At 43.4% G+C, this 18968-nt stretch overlaps 1 protein-coding gene across 4 annotated transcripts in view; it reads left to right on the plus strand.

The window, feature by feature from the left end:
- GOPC (golgi associated PDZ and coiled-coil motif containing) overlaps positions 1-18968 on the plus strand; it is a 214216-nt gene that overhangs the window by 72507 nt on the left and 122741 nt on the right. For all 4 annotated transcript variants that reach the window (XM_085611294.1, XM_085611293.1, XM_085611292.1 and 1 more), the window contains exon 2: positions 16478-16642. In XM_085611294.1, the coding sequence (XP_085467420.1) occupies positions 16478-16642 (165 nt within the window). The remainder of the gene's footprint in view (positions 1-16477; positions 16643-18968) is intronic.

Raw genomic sequence — 18968 nt, forward strand, 5'->3', positions numbered from 1 at the left:
TTGCACTCCTCGATCCCTTATCCTTGATAAGGAATACAAGGCATTGAAGGAACAAGACAAGAAAATGTCATATTTTGCACATTATCGAAGACAATTCTCCTACATTTGAGAAACTTTTTTAGGTCTCGCGCCTAGCGATGCAGTGCATAGCACTGCTCGCGCAGCGAGAGTCCTTTAGTGGAGGGTTCCAAAACGGAGCCTGGAATTGCACACGCTTGTGCGATTCCTTTTGGTCTATGGTATTGGCGTTTGTGGTCGTCTTTTTTAGAAAGACAGCACGCAATAGGCCAAAGGCGGTCGCATTGCTCTGCCCATGGCCTATTGGTGTCTGTTACCCGCACGCCGACATCTGTTTCAATTATGTCCAGACACGGGCGCGATAATTGAAAACAAATCGCTCGTTGTGGCGCGCGTGCGCGCACCACTCACGGGCTTGTTTTTGTATAGCAACAGGCAGCCAGAGAGGTCGCTTGTGACTTGGCGGAGGGGGTCACAGAACTTGGGAAAGGGGATCATTCACTGGGCTGAAGGTAGACATGGCCATGCGTCATTCCGGGTAATATGAATGCAGTCAGTGCTAAAGATCTGTTCTGTTTTTGATCCCATTATCTGCCCTAAAAAAGAACTGAATTCTAACAGTGATTGGTTCTTGTTTGAAGTACATAGTTGTGCGCTCGTCTAATAGGAAGGAAGCGCTCGTATAATGTCCATTTTCTTCGTCACAAGAAGAACACGTTTTCGATTATGATTGTTGCCTGCCCTCCTCTTTTGTGTAGTTTTGTTTTTGTTGCAGAAATACCTTTGTTCTTTAAAAGATGTTGGCGCTTACTCCATTTGTCGGGGTCACGCAGGTAGATAGGTTATTTTTCCGTATTTTTCAGGTTACCTAATGGGGTCTACAGCTCCCTTGTCCCAGCCTGGCTTACGCCCCCCCGGCTCCTGGCATTCATCCCAGTGTTTCTGTGGTCCAGTTTCCCGCATGAAGGAACCGCGGGGTTTCCCGGCCACCGCAAGTATTTTGTGTGTAGAAATGGAATGAACCGGAAACCAATGCATCCAGCGCCTAGAGTCTGGAACCAAGCTCTCCATTTGAAAGTCTTCACTTTGCGATCGTTTTTATAGCTTCATAATTACAATTCTAATGCGGTATTTTGAATAATTATATCTTTTTCATCATCTCTTGAATGTTCTAGAAGGTGATTTCGATTAAAAATTCTTGAGTACGTCTGCACACAAAGCTGCCGTGACCCCCTCTCCGCTCCCTCCCCCACCCCCCAACTTTCCTTTTACGCTACAAGCCAGGCTTGGCATGCGGCGCCTTTTAAACAAATTCGTATAACAATGAACGCAAAACAATGACTCTCAGAATTAAAAGTGATAGTACATATTTCCTAAAACAAAAACTAAAAGTTGACTGACCTATGGGGGATCACCAGTGACACTGGTTCAGTTGGCAGTAACGCGTACATTGCATCACGGACACATTTCAACCCATATTCCCCCCGCAGCGCACCTCAGCTGAGCTAAATCGCTGATTCAAAACTTTCCTTTGGTGGTTGAGTAGAAGGCTGGACAGCAAGATAGGGGCAGATTGGACATGGACACTGAAAAGGGAGTTTGTCTAGACAATTATGGCACGTGTTGGGCTGGGCGGAGCCCCCTCCCAATTTTAGACATCGCATGAGATTTGCAAACCCTCAGTATTTTTAACATGACCTCAGTGTGCTTTTAAAATGGTGTTAGCATTCTCTTTATTTGTGAGACGGGCCGGGGGGGGGGGATCTCCTCTGCTGCTTAACGAGCTGCAAGTACAAAGCGTTTGTTCTGTGAAACTGGAGAAAGAACCGTGCGAGCGTTAACAGCAAGTAACACTGTCCAAAACAATCACCAAGCACATTTTGTTTACTCTCTAAAAGCAGTTTAAAATGTAATACAAAATTCTATAATTCTGTTTCAGAATATTGTCAATTTCAGCTATTTCTGAACACAGTTAAACTTTAATGCGTGCAAAAAACATAAATATATATATATCCAAAACAAAGAGTGTCCTCTTGAAGGAAGCCACACACAGGGGGGTGATTTTCACGCTTTTAATGGAGAGAGCTGCAGCAAGGAAAACAAGACACTTCCCCAAAAATCTTGTCGCCCGACGTGTTTCGTGCTCTCACACTTAATCATGGGCTAAAATGTCAATTTCAGTCGCTTCACTCCCAGCACCTGAAATACATCCTGGGACCCGCCCCAGTGGGCGTCGGCAGTCGCACTGCCTGCTGGTTCCTGTAGTGCTGGTTATCTTCCTCATGTGAGTAGTGTAAGCGCTGCTACATACTGACTGTTCATATCCCCAGTGGGTTGGTAAATGTAACGTTTCTCCCAGCAACACCAGTCGGTGTGCAGCTATGCAAAGGACAGGAGGGACGCGGCGAGAGTCAGATGGTGTTGCTGGGAGAAACGTTACATTTACCAACCCACTGGGGATATGAACAGTCAGTATGTAGCAGCGCCCGCAATCCACTGCTCATGACGTCACATATTACATCACTCATGACATGGTCAGTGGCATCACTCATGACATCACTGATGACATCATCCTTGTGATAGAGTGGCGGTCGTGCGAGTTATAGTTATCTGAACGAACTATAACGGGGGAATTTCATTGGTTTTTTACGAGTGAAATATCCACCTAACTATAACATGTGTGAAACCTATGGTTTTTTCAGTGAATTTGTACGGTTTTTTAAATGCTAATTTATTTATGTATTATTATTTTTTTTATATATTAATTTTACAATAAACTACGTATTAAAAATGGTTTTTTTTTTGTTTTTGACCATGCGCGCACCCCCGCGATTTTTAAAAAAAAAATATATATATTTTTTTCTGCCTTCGGGGTCCTTCAGGGACCCCCTGACAAAGGCTAGGGGGTCAGGAACTCTCTACCCTGCCCCCTTTTCACGTTCGCCACCTTCCTTTTTCACTCTCGCACTGAAAACAAACAAAATAGCGGCCGACACTTCCTGATTTCGACCGATTCGAACGTTGACTAACATGTAACCACCAATCAGAATTACGCTCGCGCACGTTAGGGTGCGCGCACGGTGCGCGCACGGTGCGTGCTTATAGATATTTATATGCTTTTAAATGCTATTTTCTCAGGAACTACTGAACAGATTGACACCAGACCTGCAAAAGGCACTTCCCTGACCTGAGGATTACCTCTCTGCCAAATTTCAAGTAATTCTGTTCAGCCGTTCGGGGTGTACCTTCGACTAAAGGTCCTATGGAAAAATGCATGGGGAAAACGCGTTTTGGGACCCCCTTTTTTTTCTCGGCCCCCGCTTGACGAATCACCCCGAGACTTTCAGGGTAGGAGCTGAACGGAGCGCCCCATTAGTGTTGAAAATTTCGCGAGGATTTGTCAACCGGCGCCAAAGATATTCCAAATAGAATTTTCAGATTTCCTATGGAAACTCGGTCCTAACTATAACTATCTACTGGCGACCGCCAGTAGATAAAATATATATATATATATATATATTTAAAAAATTCACATTTCTTGGTGGCTATTCATTTTATTTATTTCTTCGGTATAGCCAGTAGGTTCACCTATGAGAGACCAATTGGCGTTGTCAGTGTGTTTCTTTTCGATTATTTTTAGAGCAGCGCTAGCTGATTTGTAACCTACCTTGACGTAAACAAAAAGTGCTGCTTTTTTTGTTTACTTTGAGGCATGTGGCAGAGCATCGCACGCGTGCAACATGTCAAAAAAAATATTTCAACGCCAGTTGGTCTCACATAGTCGAAACCTATTGGCAGTGTAATGCTTGTGTTATTTCAATGCGGCCACACTTAACATTGGTGAAGGAGTCCATTTAGAAACCCGACTAAGGTGCTACAGTTCATTGTTGTGGTTTTGATTTTATACTTGAACACTTGTCTTTTTTCAGTTGTGCATTTCTAGATGTCTCTTGTTTCTCAAGTGGTTGGTAATTCCGATTAATCTCATCTCAACTGACCTCAGACAACTGACATCTGTTTGTCAAATTTGTAAAGAATGCCCCGAACTAAAGATTTTATTTAATGCATTTGATGCTTATTTCTGTTGCGATAACGGTTACATAATCATGCTAATTGTATTTTTCATAGGTCAGTGTACATTAATAATCATGTTACAGTTTCCTCACTGTTAAGTTAATATATTTCCTCAGGATGGGAAGATCTTATTTAAAGAGGCACTTCAGCTATATTGTGATTGACAGTGTCACAAGCTTTTTCTGGGTAAAACGGGAAACAAAACACTGGGAAAGGTTGTACATGAAAAAGTTAAAGTGCGTATAGGGTAGGTGCTTTCCCTGCTTTTTCATTATAGTTGTGCATCTTACACTACTGCGCTTCACTTCTGAAATCTACATTCCAGGGCTTGGCCTTGCCTGCTGTGAGCGCGGGAAACGGCACACATCCGAAATCAATTAACTGAATTAGCGCCGACACCTGATGGCAGTCTACCACCTTAGAACGATTCACGTGTTGTGCAAAGGGCTGTGGTGGAAGTTGACGGTTAAAAGAATACTCACAATGTGACGAGCTACGTAGTTTTATGGGACACCCTTCTTGCATCCTCTCTCCTGCGTTCTCCTCCTTCCCACTGTCTCCCTCTCCCACTGCCTTTATTGTACTTGTAGTGACCAGGGTGATCTGTTTTCTTCTCGTTCCTCTGCCTCTCTCCTCTCTTTTCAGTCCCCCCGTTTCTTGCCCTTTGTTTCCCTGCTACTCTCTCTCATACCCACATTTAGTCTGTTTTCTCTGTCTTTTGCTCCCCTCTTCTCTCTAACACCCACTGCATCACCTTCACTCTTTTTCCTTCTCTTCTTCCTCTCACCACTATATTGACTCCTTTCCCTCCTCTCCTTCTCCCACACCCACACTCACACACCGATTTGCTGTCTCGCGCTTTCTTTCTCGTCTTCTTTCTCCCCTCACTCCCAGTCTTCCTTTCTTCTTCCCCTCTTCACACCCATTCTTCCCTGTCCCTACTTAGGCGCTATTGTGCACGATCTCTCATGGTAAGGGGCTTCCCACCCCAGTTGCCAGGGGTTTTCACTCGGGATCTGAGGATGCTGCACATGGTCGTTATACGGGAGCCAGGTTGATTGACTACAAGTGCAGTCATGTGTTCTCACATCTAAAGTTTATATTTATTCCGTCGCTCAATGTAGTGTCGGTATGCACATATGTATGTAACGTGTGTGTAGTGCACACATGCCAACAAAGACGTCCTCAGGGCACTTGATCAGTTTGCAGTTTTATATTGCTCTTATTTATTATGAACGCCACCCAAAGATGTACACGAGCACCAGTTAGTGTTATCTTCGCTCCTTCCTTCCACCTAGGCTTCCCAAGAAGTGTCAGACCTCATGGAGAACAAGCATTTACAATGCAATGGTCTCGGCATTGTTAAAGTCAGAGCTATTGGCATTGCTCATGACATTATTTTTGTTTTTGTTTTTCAAACATTTAAAGAAACGGCATTGTTATTTACAATGTCAATAGCTTAATCCCTCTCAAATGCGAGACCTATTGCATTTGCACCCACACACAGAGCCACACACACAAAGCCACCCACACACACACAGAGCCACCCACACAGAGTCACTCACATAGAGCAACCCACACACAAATAGAGCCAGCCACAGAGCCACCTACACACACACACAGTTACCCACACACAGACAGAGCCACCACGCATATAGCCACCTACAAAAAAAGCCACCCACAGAGCCACAGACACACAGAGCCAGACACACACACAGAGCCTCCCACACACACACACAGAGCCTCCCACACACACACACAGAGCCAGCCACACACACACACACACACACACACAGCCAGCCACACACACACAGAGCCACCCGCACACAGCCACCCACACACACACACTTCAATGAAAGACAGCTACGATTTCTAATACAGCATTATTTAAATAATTATTATTGGCTCCGTTACGGAGCTCTCAACACAAACTAAATTGTTGCTGATAAAGATCAGAAATTTAGTTGCTGACTCACCTGGGCATCCTCCAAAATAAATTGACGCCGGGACCCCGAGGGTCTCACTTAACCCAGACAGCAGCGTAGGGTGCGGGGGGGGGGGGGGAGGAAGAGTCCAGGAGAAGGGAGGGGCTGAGAGTTGATCTTTTAGCACAGCCCACCGGACACAGCCTGATTACCCCATAGTAATCAGAAACGGGGCAGTAAAGTATGTATATACACGCGTTTGCCTGGGAATCATTCGAAGAGTTTTTAGGACGATGGGTCAACATAAGTGAAAAACAACAAATACCAACATGAATGGGGATTGGAAGTTTGATAAGATAATAAACTTGTAATCGAAAGTAATCAAATGCAGGAGCTCCAAGTTACGGCATACAAACGTACACACATATTCCGGCATGCACACGCGCCCCTCGATCTAACCCTTCCGGTGTGAGCATTTCACAGAGTCCCGGCTCGCGCTGTGGAGTTCAGTCTACCCGCCGTCATGGGGTTCAGGTGCGAAAGGTGATACGTCACAATGAGAAGTGGGTTTGGGTGAGGCGATGGCTCGTGGCCCGGCCCGCTCTGGGAATGTCTGCAGCTGCACGAGCGCTGTAAGAGCCAGGGCCGGAGCGGGGCATGTGAGGGGTGGGCACTGCGGGCCGAGCTCGTCCCTTGGCAGCAGCCTCACCCCCTGCCCAGCGCTTGGCCTTTAGTGCCGCCACATTTCGTGTATCGAGGATGCCAGTGTTCTAGTAAACTTCCCCAGTCAATTAAATTCAGCATTAAGCGCGGGGGGTGGGGCTGGTTAAATGCGTCCCGGTCAGTGCTTTAAATGGTACTGAGCACCGGCCGCTTTTTATTTTGATTGTGAGAGTACTGGCAGTTGTCAAGAGTTTGGACAAACAAACACCTCACCAGGGTTGGACCGTAACTCGGAAGAGCTGTGCAGTGCGGGAAGGAGGTGTGAAATCCACTCATGCAGGCAAGGGCTGGCCTTTCGCACAGGCGGGGGGGGGATCATGCCCATGGCGCCCGATCTGCGAAGCTTCCCCTCATCTTGTTGGTGCCGGAATACAGGGTGTAGTCGAGTGACGCGGAGATGTTATTTGTGGCACCAGCGTCTATCTATTGAACTCTTCCTCCTAAAGCACGTCCTCACCTTGAAGCCATGTGTGCTGTGCAGTTTTTTTACGAACATTTCTCTCCAAGATTAAGTGGCGTAATGTACAATGAGTTAGATGGCTGCAAGTCCCGTCAATCAATTTAAGGTGAGGGAGCAACGCCGGGACACCACCGCCTTTCTCCGAGGCAGAGAAGAACTGCCTCGGAGAAACGCAGCCTCGGTTTCGGATTCGGGGGCGTGTTTCTTTTTCTCTCCTCTTGCCATTGGCTGGAGGAGAGAAAAACACGCCCTGCGAAAAGCAACGAAAAAACACGCCCCCCGATCCGAAAAGGACGGGCCTTCAACGGAGTGACTGGACCTCTTCTCCAGTGGCTGGCCAGCATTTAAGAGGCCAGCCAATGGAAAACAGGAGAGAAGAGGGGCGGGTGCAAGCCCCTCTTCTCAAAGTCACTCAAAGTCATTAAATCTCGGAGCGAGACTGCGCAAGCGCAGCCTTCGCAGCCGAGACCTAAAAATTGCCTTAGAACAGGCTGAATATGTTATAATTAAAATTTAAATCAATTTATAAGCGCAAAGCCTCAAGCACACGTGGTTGAACAATTGTCCAGCGCAACTACCACTGTTAAACGAAATATAACTGGTTGCTCTGTCTTCTTTCTGATGTTTGTAAACTCGCAGCTTGTGTGCTGCATGGCTAACCACTCATATGGTCCCAGAGGCGAGACCTATTGGCTATGCCAATGCTTGTTTCTTTCAGCTAATGAATTTGTAGAATTTAACATTTAGCAGCTTCTTGGGCTGAAGACTAAATGCCCTACAGACAGGTGAGAGCTGAAGAGATTTCACCTGTGGATATTTACCTGCCGAGATACTACAATACTTGAATGTATTGAACTCAGGACCTTTACAATGTAATTTAATTCCTTTCACGCTTTCTCAAATCTTGTTGGCAATGTATGTTGGGGATTCAATATGTTCAGGTGATATCCAGGAAGCATATTTCCATTCTGCGGTTCCAAAAAATACCTCACATTTGTGATACCACTTTTCATTCTGAAGTCCTATTGAATTAACAAAGTTTAATTTGAAAAAACTGAACCCACCTGTTGTTTTATTGTTAGCGTGTGGGTGACTGGATACTTAAAGCTTCAGTTGTCTCCAGACAGTGTTCTTATCCTTGCCAGTCTGGATTTCTCAATAAACCAACCCAGGTCTGACCTCTTTTCCATCCATCTACCACGCTCTGGAATCATATTCCAGAGATTTTGCAAGGCCAATCTTAATTTACAGCTCATCAGGAAGCAGCTGAAAACCTGGCTCTTTTTCCTCTTCCGTTTTAGTTCTCACTGTTGTAAATGACCTAACAGTAGACGTCTAGCGCCAAGACTCCTTTGGGCATACGCGCGCTTTACTAAAATCAAATCAAGTCTGACCTCTTTTCCATCTTAGAAATTACTTTTTTGCAGTGGTTTGGAAGCCACATTGTCTAAAGACTATTTTCTTTCTGAAAGGAATTGCTAACAAAAGTCTGCCGTGTTTAAGCTTCATGCAGGGATGGTAGGTGTGAGTGAGGAATTTGTGAATTAATGTGCACTTTCCTTTTTAATAGATGACATCATAAGGAAGAATTTGAATATGCTAATGAAAAATCCTATTCACTCAATTGCTGTGGGCCTTTTCTTCTGGGTGCAGGACTCGGATTGTTCATTTCAGATTTTAATATCTTGTTCCACCTGAAACTATTCTGATCTTTTGAAGAATAAAATGGCCCGCTTTTATAGTAAGAATAAATACTTTTCTTTTGTTACATTATTTCTCCACCCAAAGGGACTATACAGTAGACTCAATTTGAATGGAGATCACTACAAATGCTCAGTAGTTAACAGTCCTGTTGTGTTCAACTCAGTAGAACAGTCCTCTCTAGGGTTGGCTTATACAAGGTGTCCCTCCACAGAACACTTAACTCCTCAAAATAAATTTGAGGTGCTCATTAAAACAAAATTTGAAATCTGGTCAGACCTAGAAAGCATGTTTGCTATCAAGATAGTATAGCTGAGCATAATTTATGGTAGTTCAATCCTTTCTCCCACCTTTTCAAGTGTAAATCGTGTAAATATATGCACTATAGTTATGTTCTTCCTCAAACTGGCACAAAGACACGTGCAATTAATTTGTTAGCTTTCAACTTGGCTGTAGGAAACGGCCATCGTCTACATTCTCCTCTTCAGTTATTCTTCAGGGAGTAGCCCATTGTGGAAAGTGAGAAGCACACCATATGAATTTGAACTTCTTTCACCTGTCTCCCAATCGATAATCAACATTTGAGGAATTCTTAGATCGACCTCTGTGCCTTCAGAGTCAATTCAGGATGTAATCTAGTATTGATAGTGGCTGGGAATCTTTCTATAGACTTTCGTTATGGAATTTGTGAAACTATTCACTCTGTTGGCGGATGAAAGAAAAGACAAAACAACTTCTGCTGGCAATATATTACAAAGTTTAATATAAGCACATGCGGAAGGTCAGTCAGCTCTGGGGAGCTAGAATCTGAGCGCCAACTTACAATAGGCGGCTAGTTTATTGTATATAGTTAGCTCAAAGTGTAAATACGTCACACATTTTGCATATTTGATAACGCATCTGCTCGTGCACAACACTATATAGTAAAAGTATTTTCTATAAAAACAGCAGTTCACGTGTTTAAGGAATGTGATTAATGTATACGTGTTAGCTAGCTGCGCATCTACCCTATTGTTTGTTCTACCGGTTGTCCTTGACTTGTCTCTTTGAAATCTAGCAGTGCTCTACTCCCTATATGACTACCGCTCTGCAAGGCCTAATCTGCCACCTATTCTATGCCTCTCCGCAGCCTTATCTACATATTTTGGTAAAGGCGTGTTCTCACAAAGCGAGCTTGTAACTTTCTATCCCTCCTGTGTCTAATTATATATCTCTATTCTACTGAAGCTCGCATCTACTTCCCTGGCCCCGGGACCGGACTCCATTTTGTGTTGCTCTTCTATTCCACTATGGCAGACAGCTTAGGCCTGAATTGCTCCTTTAATACATGGCTTTCAGCTGATGCCTGCACTGGCATGTATGGGCCTTCTTCGTTTTCTACATTTATTATTACAACTCCTCCATTCTTCCCTCATCCTAGTAAACTCTCAATTGTAGTATATGACGTGTAACGTATTGCAAATGGGCCAGATAGGGAAAATAAAATTAAGACGAAGGTAGAAGTGAAGGGATATGCTATATTCCTTTTTTGAAAAATGACAGGGAGTATATTGAATTGGATAAATCAATTATTTGATCTGCTTATAAAACCTACATCTTTTTTTAGTTAATTTCCTTGAGATGTTTTGCTGCCTTAAGCACGCCTTTGCTGTGTTTCCCCAGAAAAACTTAACTGTAGGGGGTCAAGTGGCTCTGAAGCCCATGCAGTACTGGACTATTTAATGACTGCCCTGTCAGAGCACATTAAAGACCTATGGGCTTCAGCCATTTTCTTTTAAAACGTCTCCTCTGAAAAGGCTTCACGTGGACCCATTTCCCTTTTAAAACTGGGCAGAGTGCCCCTCCCCCACTTGCAGGGAGGGTCATGCTCTGTGCAGTTCAGACAAGGTTTTCATACCCAATGTATTTGAGAGCTCACAAGCTATAAATAGCTCAATTGTCTCCCTGCCTTAAAGCATGCAGTGCATACAGTATTGTATAGTTTACCTTAATATTGGTGAACAGCTTTACAAGCTGTACATATACAGAATATCATGTAAACTAATGTACTCTGAACAGAGCCTGCTAAGGACAGTGCATACATGCCAAACAACCCTACCGATGTAGTCGTTGGGCTTCTGCTTGTAGGCAGGCTCGCAGATTTTTACACTCCCATCTAGTTTCCTGTGAACCATTGCACCCGACAGTCATTTAAAATATAAGGTTTCACCGAGGATGAAACTCTCATGTTGCCCCTAGACCTTAAAGCGGGTCTATCAGCGGAACTGTCTGCCTCAGCCTGGGAACAGTGGGGTGAAGAATCAAGGCAGCATTTTACCTCGCTCAACAGCTGGCATTGCCAGGTGGACAGGGGACAGGTACTGCCAACTTTTATTATTTTCCCAGCTGCTGGAATTTTTATTGTCCTGACGAGGATTTGCTGATTTGTCTATGCAAGTTGAAAGCTCGACATTAAAGAAGTGGCTTATTGTATCATAATTGGATTCATGTGTAATTACACGTTAAATCCTCTGTCCAATACACTATTTTGCCAACTGTGTATATTTAAATTTATTCTGGGCTATAATATAATTTCAATACGTATCACATAGGGTGTTCTGCTATTGTTTTTCATGTGCACTCTGCCATCCACACTCCTTTTCATCACATTATTTGTAGGCTATATAATACTTAATGTATAAATTGTTTGTCTCCGTTATATGGTTTTGATGGAGCATAAATCTTGATCATATTTTTCATTGAATATATGAAATAAAAACACGAATTTGGAAATTACACGTTGCAAACATTAGATAGAAAACAACATAAAATGTAGTTTAGAGTATCAGAAGCACCTTAAAGAGTATTTTTCTTAAGGGATAAGTATACATGCAAATTTATACCTTTATTTATAATACGTGAAAATAGAAAACTATGGCCTGGTGTCATAATGGAGTGCTATGGGAAAATAACCTAGAAAAGAAAATATGGTGAACTCAGTACTAAATTACATGCTAGAATCTTGGAATTTTAGAGAATGATATTAGAAGTGGTATAGATTTTATGAAACAGTTGAAAAGAATTTTAGATTGTAAAATTAGAAAAACGTGAGATTTCATAGAAATAGTTAAATTTGCAGTAATTAAGCTTACCTAGGCATAAATAATGTTATGATATTACATTTATACTAATATTGATTTATGAGAGTTATTCTGAATTGATATCATTTTCAGAAATACTTTTGGAAATGCAAGCATGTCCTCTCTCAAACTAATCGAATATTTCCTTCTAAGGCGGATCCACTTGTTAACTCTTTTCCTCCCTTGTGCTGGTACTCTGCAGTACTTTTCCCAGCCCATCCCAGGTCATCACTGCTTGAGCAGTGACTGAGGAGAAACTAGAGAGGGGGAGATGCAGAGTAGCAGCAGTGGAAGGAGCTCTTGCATTAATGGAGCTCCTTTATTTATTCTGGCGCCCTTCTCCCATAGATCTTCTGCAGCCATTCGCTCCTGCCGTGGGGGTCCTTCTAGCATCACAGGTGAGGGCCCTCAGCTGACAAGATGGGGCGCATTCGGAGCCTCCACAGGTCCCTGCATCCCACACCAGGACCCACAGCGGAGCGGGACAGATTGAGCTGCTTAGTTTAGTGGGGTCTAAAGACTTGAGGACAATGACTAAAGTGTTAACCATTGATAACTAACTGCACAGTGATGTCTTTAGTGTACACAGACATTACTGCAGACCAGCACTTGAGTGCATTCCCGCAGGAGCGTGACACACTCCGACTTGCTACGCTATGCCTCTAAAAAGGCATGAGTAAAGTCATGGACTGGTGGTCCACAGTATTTAAGGGGTCGAATCCCCACATAAATGGTAGCACCGATTGGGTTGGCCACAGTGCAGTTTGGCTCATCAGGCGGACAGGGCAGCTTTGGTCCCTCTCTGCTGCCTGCCCTGGGATCACCCGCAAGTTAACCCACCACGTTGGCATCCTCCTTGTATGAAATAATCTGCAGCAAACTGTTCTCCAGCAAACCTGTTTTTGTGTGATCATTTATTACAGTGCATACTATGTTCATATTGCGTGGGGGGGGTGCCTATATCGACACTATGAGAGCAGCACTGCGTACTGCCACTTGCCCTAGCATGCAAAGTGATGGTGCGCAATGGCGACTGGCAGTAGCGCTGCACACTGTCACTGTAAACGGCAATAACTGTACTCCATCACATGACAGTCAAACCTACGCTGCCCAACTTGCTGCATGAGGGACTCAGAGCTGCCGATTCGCCTTGGCACCACAAGGATACTTACACCACCACCAGTGGCTCCCGCCTCTAAACATTGTACCCTACATTATCACAGCAAGCAATTCACAACTTTACGGGCATTCCGTCCCATTAACAGACCACTGTCTTTACACCAACAGCGGTACTGCAGTGCGATTCACTGTCGCCACTAAACAATTCTACCACTGCGCTGACGGCGATTGCGCTGCCACGAGAGCCACGCCATTGCCCTTTTAATGACTGTCTGAGTAGTGCTTGTCGTCCATTACATTGCATTTTGTTGTACTGTGATGCACCCTCGCTAGCCCTGCACCAAGTGCACTTGCTATCTTGCTCTCACTGCTGTTTCGTTCGTTTTCATTTTGTCAATGTATTCTTGTCTTCTCCCCCCTCCTAACTTCTCCCCGTCTTAATTTCCTCGCTCCCCGAACCTCCTGCCTTTATTTCTTATACTCTTTGCCCTGTTTCTTTGAGGCGCAGTTACATAACTGGATACATTTACGAGGGCACCTCCTTGGTCTCAGGACGTCCTCCATACCTGAGAGTAAAATAGTAATTTCTAGTAATTTCCAGTGTTGTCAGTGAAAGGTGGCATCACCGGAAGTGACATCACCGTTAAACTAATGAGCATTTTTTAAACCTGAAAAACCGACCTCTTTTTCGGATATTGAATGTTGTAAAGCATGACTGGATAATCGTTTCTCACGTTCCTTCTGTTTAATGCAGAAAACGTTTTTTGCTGTTTTCAGGAAGTCTTTGAAAATGCTCTTAAGCCACGGCGCATGTTTTTGCTGCATTTAATTAACGCTTGTCTATTTTATGAGATGCACCTTAACAGTGGGTTTCGTAAGTGAAAGCCTGCAGCAATTTCTGCATGATTTAAACTGCTGCAGCGTTTTCATCCTCTTGAATTAAGTGTGAAAGCTGCTATTTACTGACACCCCCCCCCCCCCCCCCCTCCGCCCCGCAGCAGTTCGTATAATATCTCTAAAAAGGCATTGCAAGCGCATGTGTCCATAAATCTCTGCACTTTGGCCTTTCTGAATGATGACCTGGCTCTGTTTGCTCTTAAAAATTATGTATTGTGCCTTAAAAATGGACAGTATTCTTTCTAGTCGTCGTTGTGGTCTGGTCCTTGGATGGGCATTTTATTTGAAAAATGTTCCACCGGCTAACCGCAGCGCTGTTGTGCATATCTTTTTAGAAGTAATTGGCCCACGATGAACTCTGCAGAATAAGTGTGTAATTTGTGAATGTTGTTGGGAACGTTGTTTTTTTTAATTGAAATAAAATTAAATTGAATGAAAATTCATATGTGTAATTATAATTCGGACAGTTTTTGTCTCCTTTTAAACTTCTGCCATACTACTTTAACCTCTTCTATGCCCATGACGAGATAGTCTCGTCATGGAGCACGGTTGCGCTGTGCCCATGACGAGACTATCTCGTCATGGACCCCGCCCGCTAATGAAAGGCCCGGCACAGGAGGGGGAAAGGGCGGGGCACTGAAGGGGTTAATAACACTGCAGGGATGTTTTTGTTGCTGTCATTGCCAGGTGCCAAATGAAGTATCAGGCTTCTGTTAACATTATTTAGGGTCTACCTCGCTTCCTAACAGGCCTCCATGGTTCCAAACTAATTAATATTCAGTGAATCTAACAGCAATCGTATACTGGCAGTGGCATAGCAAGGTCCGGTGGTAACCGATGCGGAACATTTCTTGTCAACCCCCCCCCCCGCCATATTGAAATTATTAAAATAAGGACAGAAAATGATAGTTACACATATTTGCCAATTTGTCACCCCCATCAGTGACATTTTGTCACCCCCCTCAGTGATGACACCCGGGGCAGCCCGCACCTACCTTCCTACGCCACTGTATACTGGTAATGCCCAGCTTGTATCTGAGTTTTTGTAATGCATGTCAATGTTTTCCTTTTTTGCTCCCAAAACAACCACATCCAATCTAGGTTAAGTTTTCTGTGTCTAAATATGTTCTCAAACCAAGGGGAATCAAAGCAGATCTCATGCTGCTAGAATAGAAAAATGTAAAAAAAAAAACACCCGTTCTCTCTCTTAACTATTCTCCTAACCTTGTTCGATCATCACTCCAGGAAGGAATCTAGTATTAACTTTTGACCTGAGCCTTCTACATCGAAAACAGATATTCAAATGGGTTATGGTCCTCCGTCACAAAATCAGAAGATAATCCAGCCATTCATTCCTAGTCTGACAGACAGGTGGTTGTGTGCTCCCTCTTCATACATCAGATCAACATCGTCAATGTCCAATACTACAATCCACTCAAAATGTTTTTCTCTGGGGTTGACAGACTCTAGATCTCAGTGGCTCATTGGGCTAGAAAAAGAAAACCCGTGGAAATACCTCATACACCAAGAGATCCTTCAATTCTGTGGTTTAGTGGTTGAAGGCCCTGTCCAATTCTAATTTCCGTGGTTATGCATGTCTACTTCTGCATTTTATTGTGTTTCAGGAAAGACCCCCAACGCGATGGGTTTTGACCAGCTTGTTGTAGAAGAAATGTATTTGCACTCTGAGTTTTGATCAAATTAATCTGCTTTGTAGTGCCTAAAACACATGTTCCCTCCAATGGTGCCAGCTGATTCCTTATCCACAAATCTGAACCTCTATTGTTTTCTGATAAACACTCAAAAATAAGCCTTCCTCATTCATTTAAACAATAAAAAGTCAAAGTCTTTCGGTTGCTTTGGGATCGTAAGGTAAGATTCAGATCATTATTGGGCATGGAATAAGTTCAAAACTTCGTTTGTTAATAATTGCCCTGTCTCCTAGCTCAGTATTTGTAGTTCTATGTTTTTTGTTGCATGAACCGCAAAAGGCGGATGCTCTTTTCACCAAGGCTTATGGCATATGCGCTTGTTTGCTTTAAATCTGAAAAGTTTATGCCCCTGCAGAAGCTGATCATACCTAAATGTTAAAGCAAACTCTGATGGAGAAATGACAGGACTGAAAAGGACATTGCATACTTTTCTGTGTACAAAGCCAGTGTTTGACTTGTATTGGTTAACTATCTGGTTGGCGATGCCCTACATCATGCAATTGGCACTTGTGCATTGTTTGCAGAGCTGGGTGTATGCCTTGATTACATAAGGCACAGGTGGAGCCTCCATTGGGATAAACATTGCTTAAAAGAAGTACTAATAAGGAATCTGGCATCTTAGATGAATTGCAAATCTAAGCCTTCAGCCATTTATGTAGACAAGCTTTTAGTTGTGTGTACACTTTGAATGTCACCTAATGGTTTTTGCCACCTCATTGTGTTTTCTAGGCACAGTTGGTTGATCTGAAGTCCGAGTTGACAGAGACCCAGGCTGAGAAAGTAGTGCTGGATAAGGAAGTACACGATCAGCTTCTGCAACTCCATGCCATTCAGCTCCAACTTCATGCCAAAACCGGCCAGAGTGTGGACTCTGGAGCAATCAAAGCTAAGCTGGTGCGTATTGGACTCTAAAACGTTTGTCTTTTTATTTATTTTCTACAATTAGTAACATTTTATATTGCACACGCAGTTAAGAAACATTTCTGCTTTAAATGCTGTTCTCTGAACCAATCTTTTGAATACTCCCTTACTGCGTTTCAGCGCTGGAGCGCTATATAAAAGTTACACATTAACCATCCACATCCCAGTTTGCTCTCCTCTTACATGTTTGTTGACTTGTTTTTGACGGTGTACAGCAATCTGCTGCCTTTTGGCTAGGTTTGCACTAAAGAAATGCCATACATATGTCCACAGATCAAATGAGTAATAGCAATACTGGTGTCTTCCTGGGTGCTATACAGTACCCCTACAATGTAAATCTTTGCTTCCTCAGCTGAAGAGGGACCACTGAGCGCTGCGTCTGTTGTGGTTTTCTCTCACAGTTGAGGGTAGAGGTTGTGTGATCTGGTACTTGTTCTTGGTGTTTCCTCCCTTTTCTATTGGCCCAATCTTTACCCTATCCATTGGGTCTTAAGAGTGCTTTCCAACCATCATATCGAGTACACTCTCCATTTTCGGCAGTCTTTTATGATTTGATCTCTTAATCAGTTCGAAATTGTTTTTTAACCCCTTCTGTGCCACGCCCTTTCCCCCTCCTGTGCCGGGCGTTTTAGTAGTGGGTGGGGTTCATGACGTGATAGTCTCGTCATGGGCACAGCGCGACCGTGCTCCATGACGAGACTATCTCGTCATGGGCACTGAAGAGGTTAATCTTTTTTGCCTAATGACTTTGTTTGACTTCGTTCTTGGCTAACAGAATCCCTATTTCGCTAATTTTGCTCAGTGACTCTGTACTGCTGTGCGGTTACCTCCCTGGGTCCACCATATTTAAGAAAAGTTGTTATGTTTATACTTAGGCTGGGGGTAAATATCATGAAAGCCCTTCCTGGGTGGAGCACAGCAGTCTTTTATGATCACAGTTAAGAGAAGAATGCCTGGAGACAGATGACTTGGCAGTATGAGCCTTGTTACTGCGAAGAACACTTTCATTGGCTTCCACACCAGGAAGGACCGAAAAGCTGCGCCCTGTATCTTTGAAGGAGCCGTAATCTTCTTTTCTTTACTCTAACATATTTCTCTGGGTTTATCTTTTGAACTTGGAGAAAATATTGTCTGTGCATTTTTTTTCGGACCCCAATGCCATCTTTGCAAATTTAGCTTTGTAACTGTAGCCAGGAGAGATTTGTGTTTTAATTGTAAAGGTCTCTATTGCTTCTCAAGGACTTAACATTTGCTTTTGACTTATGGTCGGTTGCCAGCCTCAAAATATTTTCTCTGCTGTAGGTCATTAATTAATTGGTGGCTTTGTTCTTTGGCCTCATATATTCTAGTTAATGAGAACTTGGAACGACCGCTCATTCTGTAAGTGCACAACTGATATAGCGGCTGTTACAGAGCGATGACGTTGCAGGAAGTTTTCTTTTCCCACTTTGTGTAAACACTAATGTCCTATTACTGACTCCAGGGCTCGATCCCAGTTTGGTCAGAAAGTGTTACATAACTATCCCTCTCGATACGGCAATAGAGTATTGAAGTGAATATACCATCAACCCCTTCTTCTACCTAGTTCTTATATTGGATTGCTCCACATATATCTGAGATGAAGAATACGAATCTCGGGTACCTCGATAATGTGCAAAGTGAAATAGGAACACATAAGTTTTGAAATTTGTACTGTACAGTTCCAGTTTTTATGTTAACCAAAGTTTTAGAAGGGCCTGAAACTCGGTGCTGAAAAGCAGTAGATTGGAGTGTGTAGATCCATGGCGAATTACCATCATTTGGAAAACTATCCTTACTTGCTAAGTAACTTTCCTTTTACCTATAAGTGGGAAGCCAATATCATAGCCGATTGTGCTTTTTAGGTTATCTTGGTGGTGTGCCGAGAATTGTTCTCCAAGTAGGAGTTCCTACGTCAGTGTATCACTGGCATACCTGTCTAAGTCAATTATGTTCTACACTGTTGTGGTGGGTTACCTAGAAAAACATTGTTTGTGTCGTCCAATAGTAGTATAAAAGCACAAGCTGCATATTGGCAGTTTTGTAGCTTTTATAGACCAATTGTTACCTTACGGAAACTAACAAAATAAACAAGCAATGGGGTTAGTGGAACTCCAAGATCTGGCAATGCAGTAAACCAGAAGTGGGGACACTACATGCTATTCTGACATCATGGTATGAGAAGGTGATAAATGAATTCTTCAAGGAGATTCGTAAGACTTGATCCAGTCGAAGACCATACGTTGGTGGGCATCCTATTGGTAGATTCACAGCAGAACCT

This window comes from Triturus cristatus, chromosome 6, assembly GCF_964204655.1.
Source record: "Triturus cristatus chromosome 6, aTriCri1.1, whole genome shotgun sequence".
In the NCBI taxonomy this organism is placed as follows: Eukaryota; Metazoa; Chordata; class Amphibia; order Caudata; family Salamandridae; genus Triturus; species Triturus cristatus.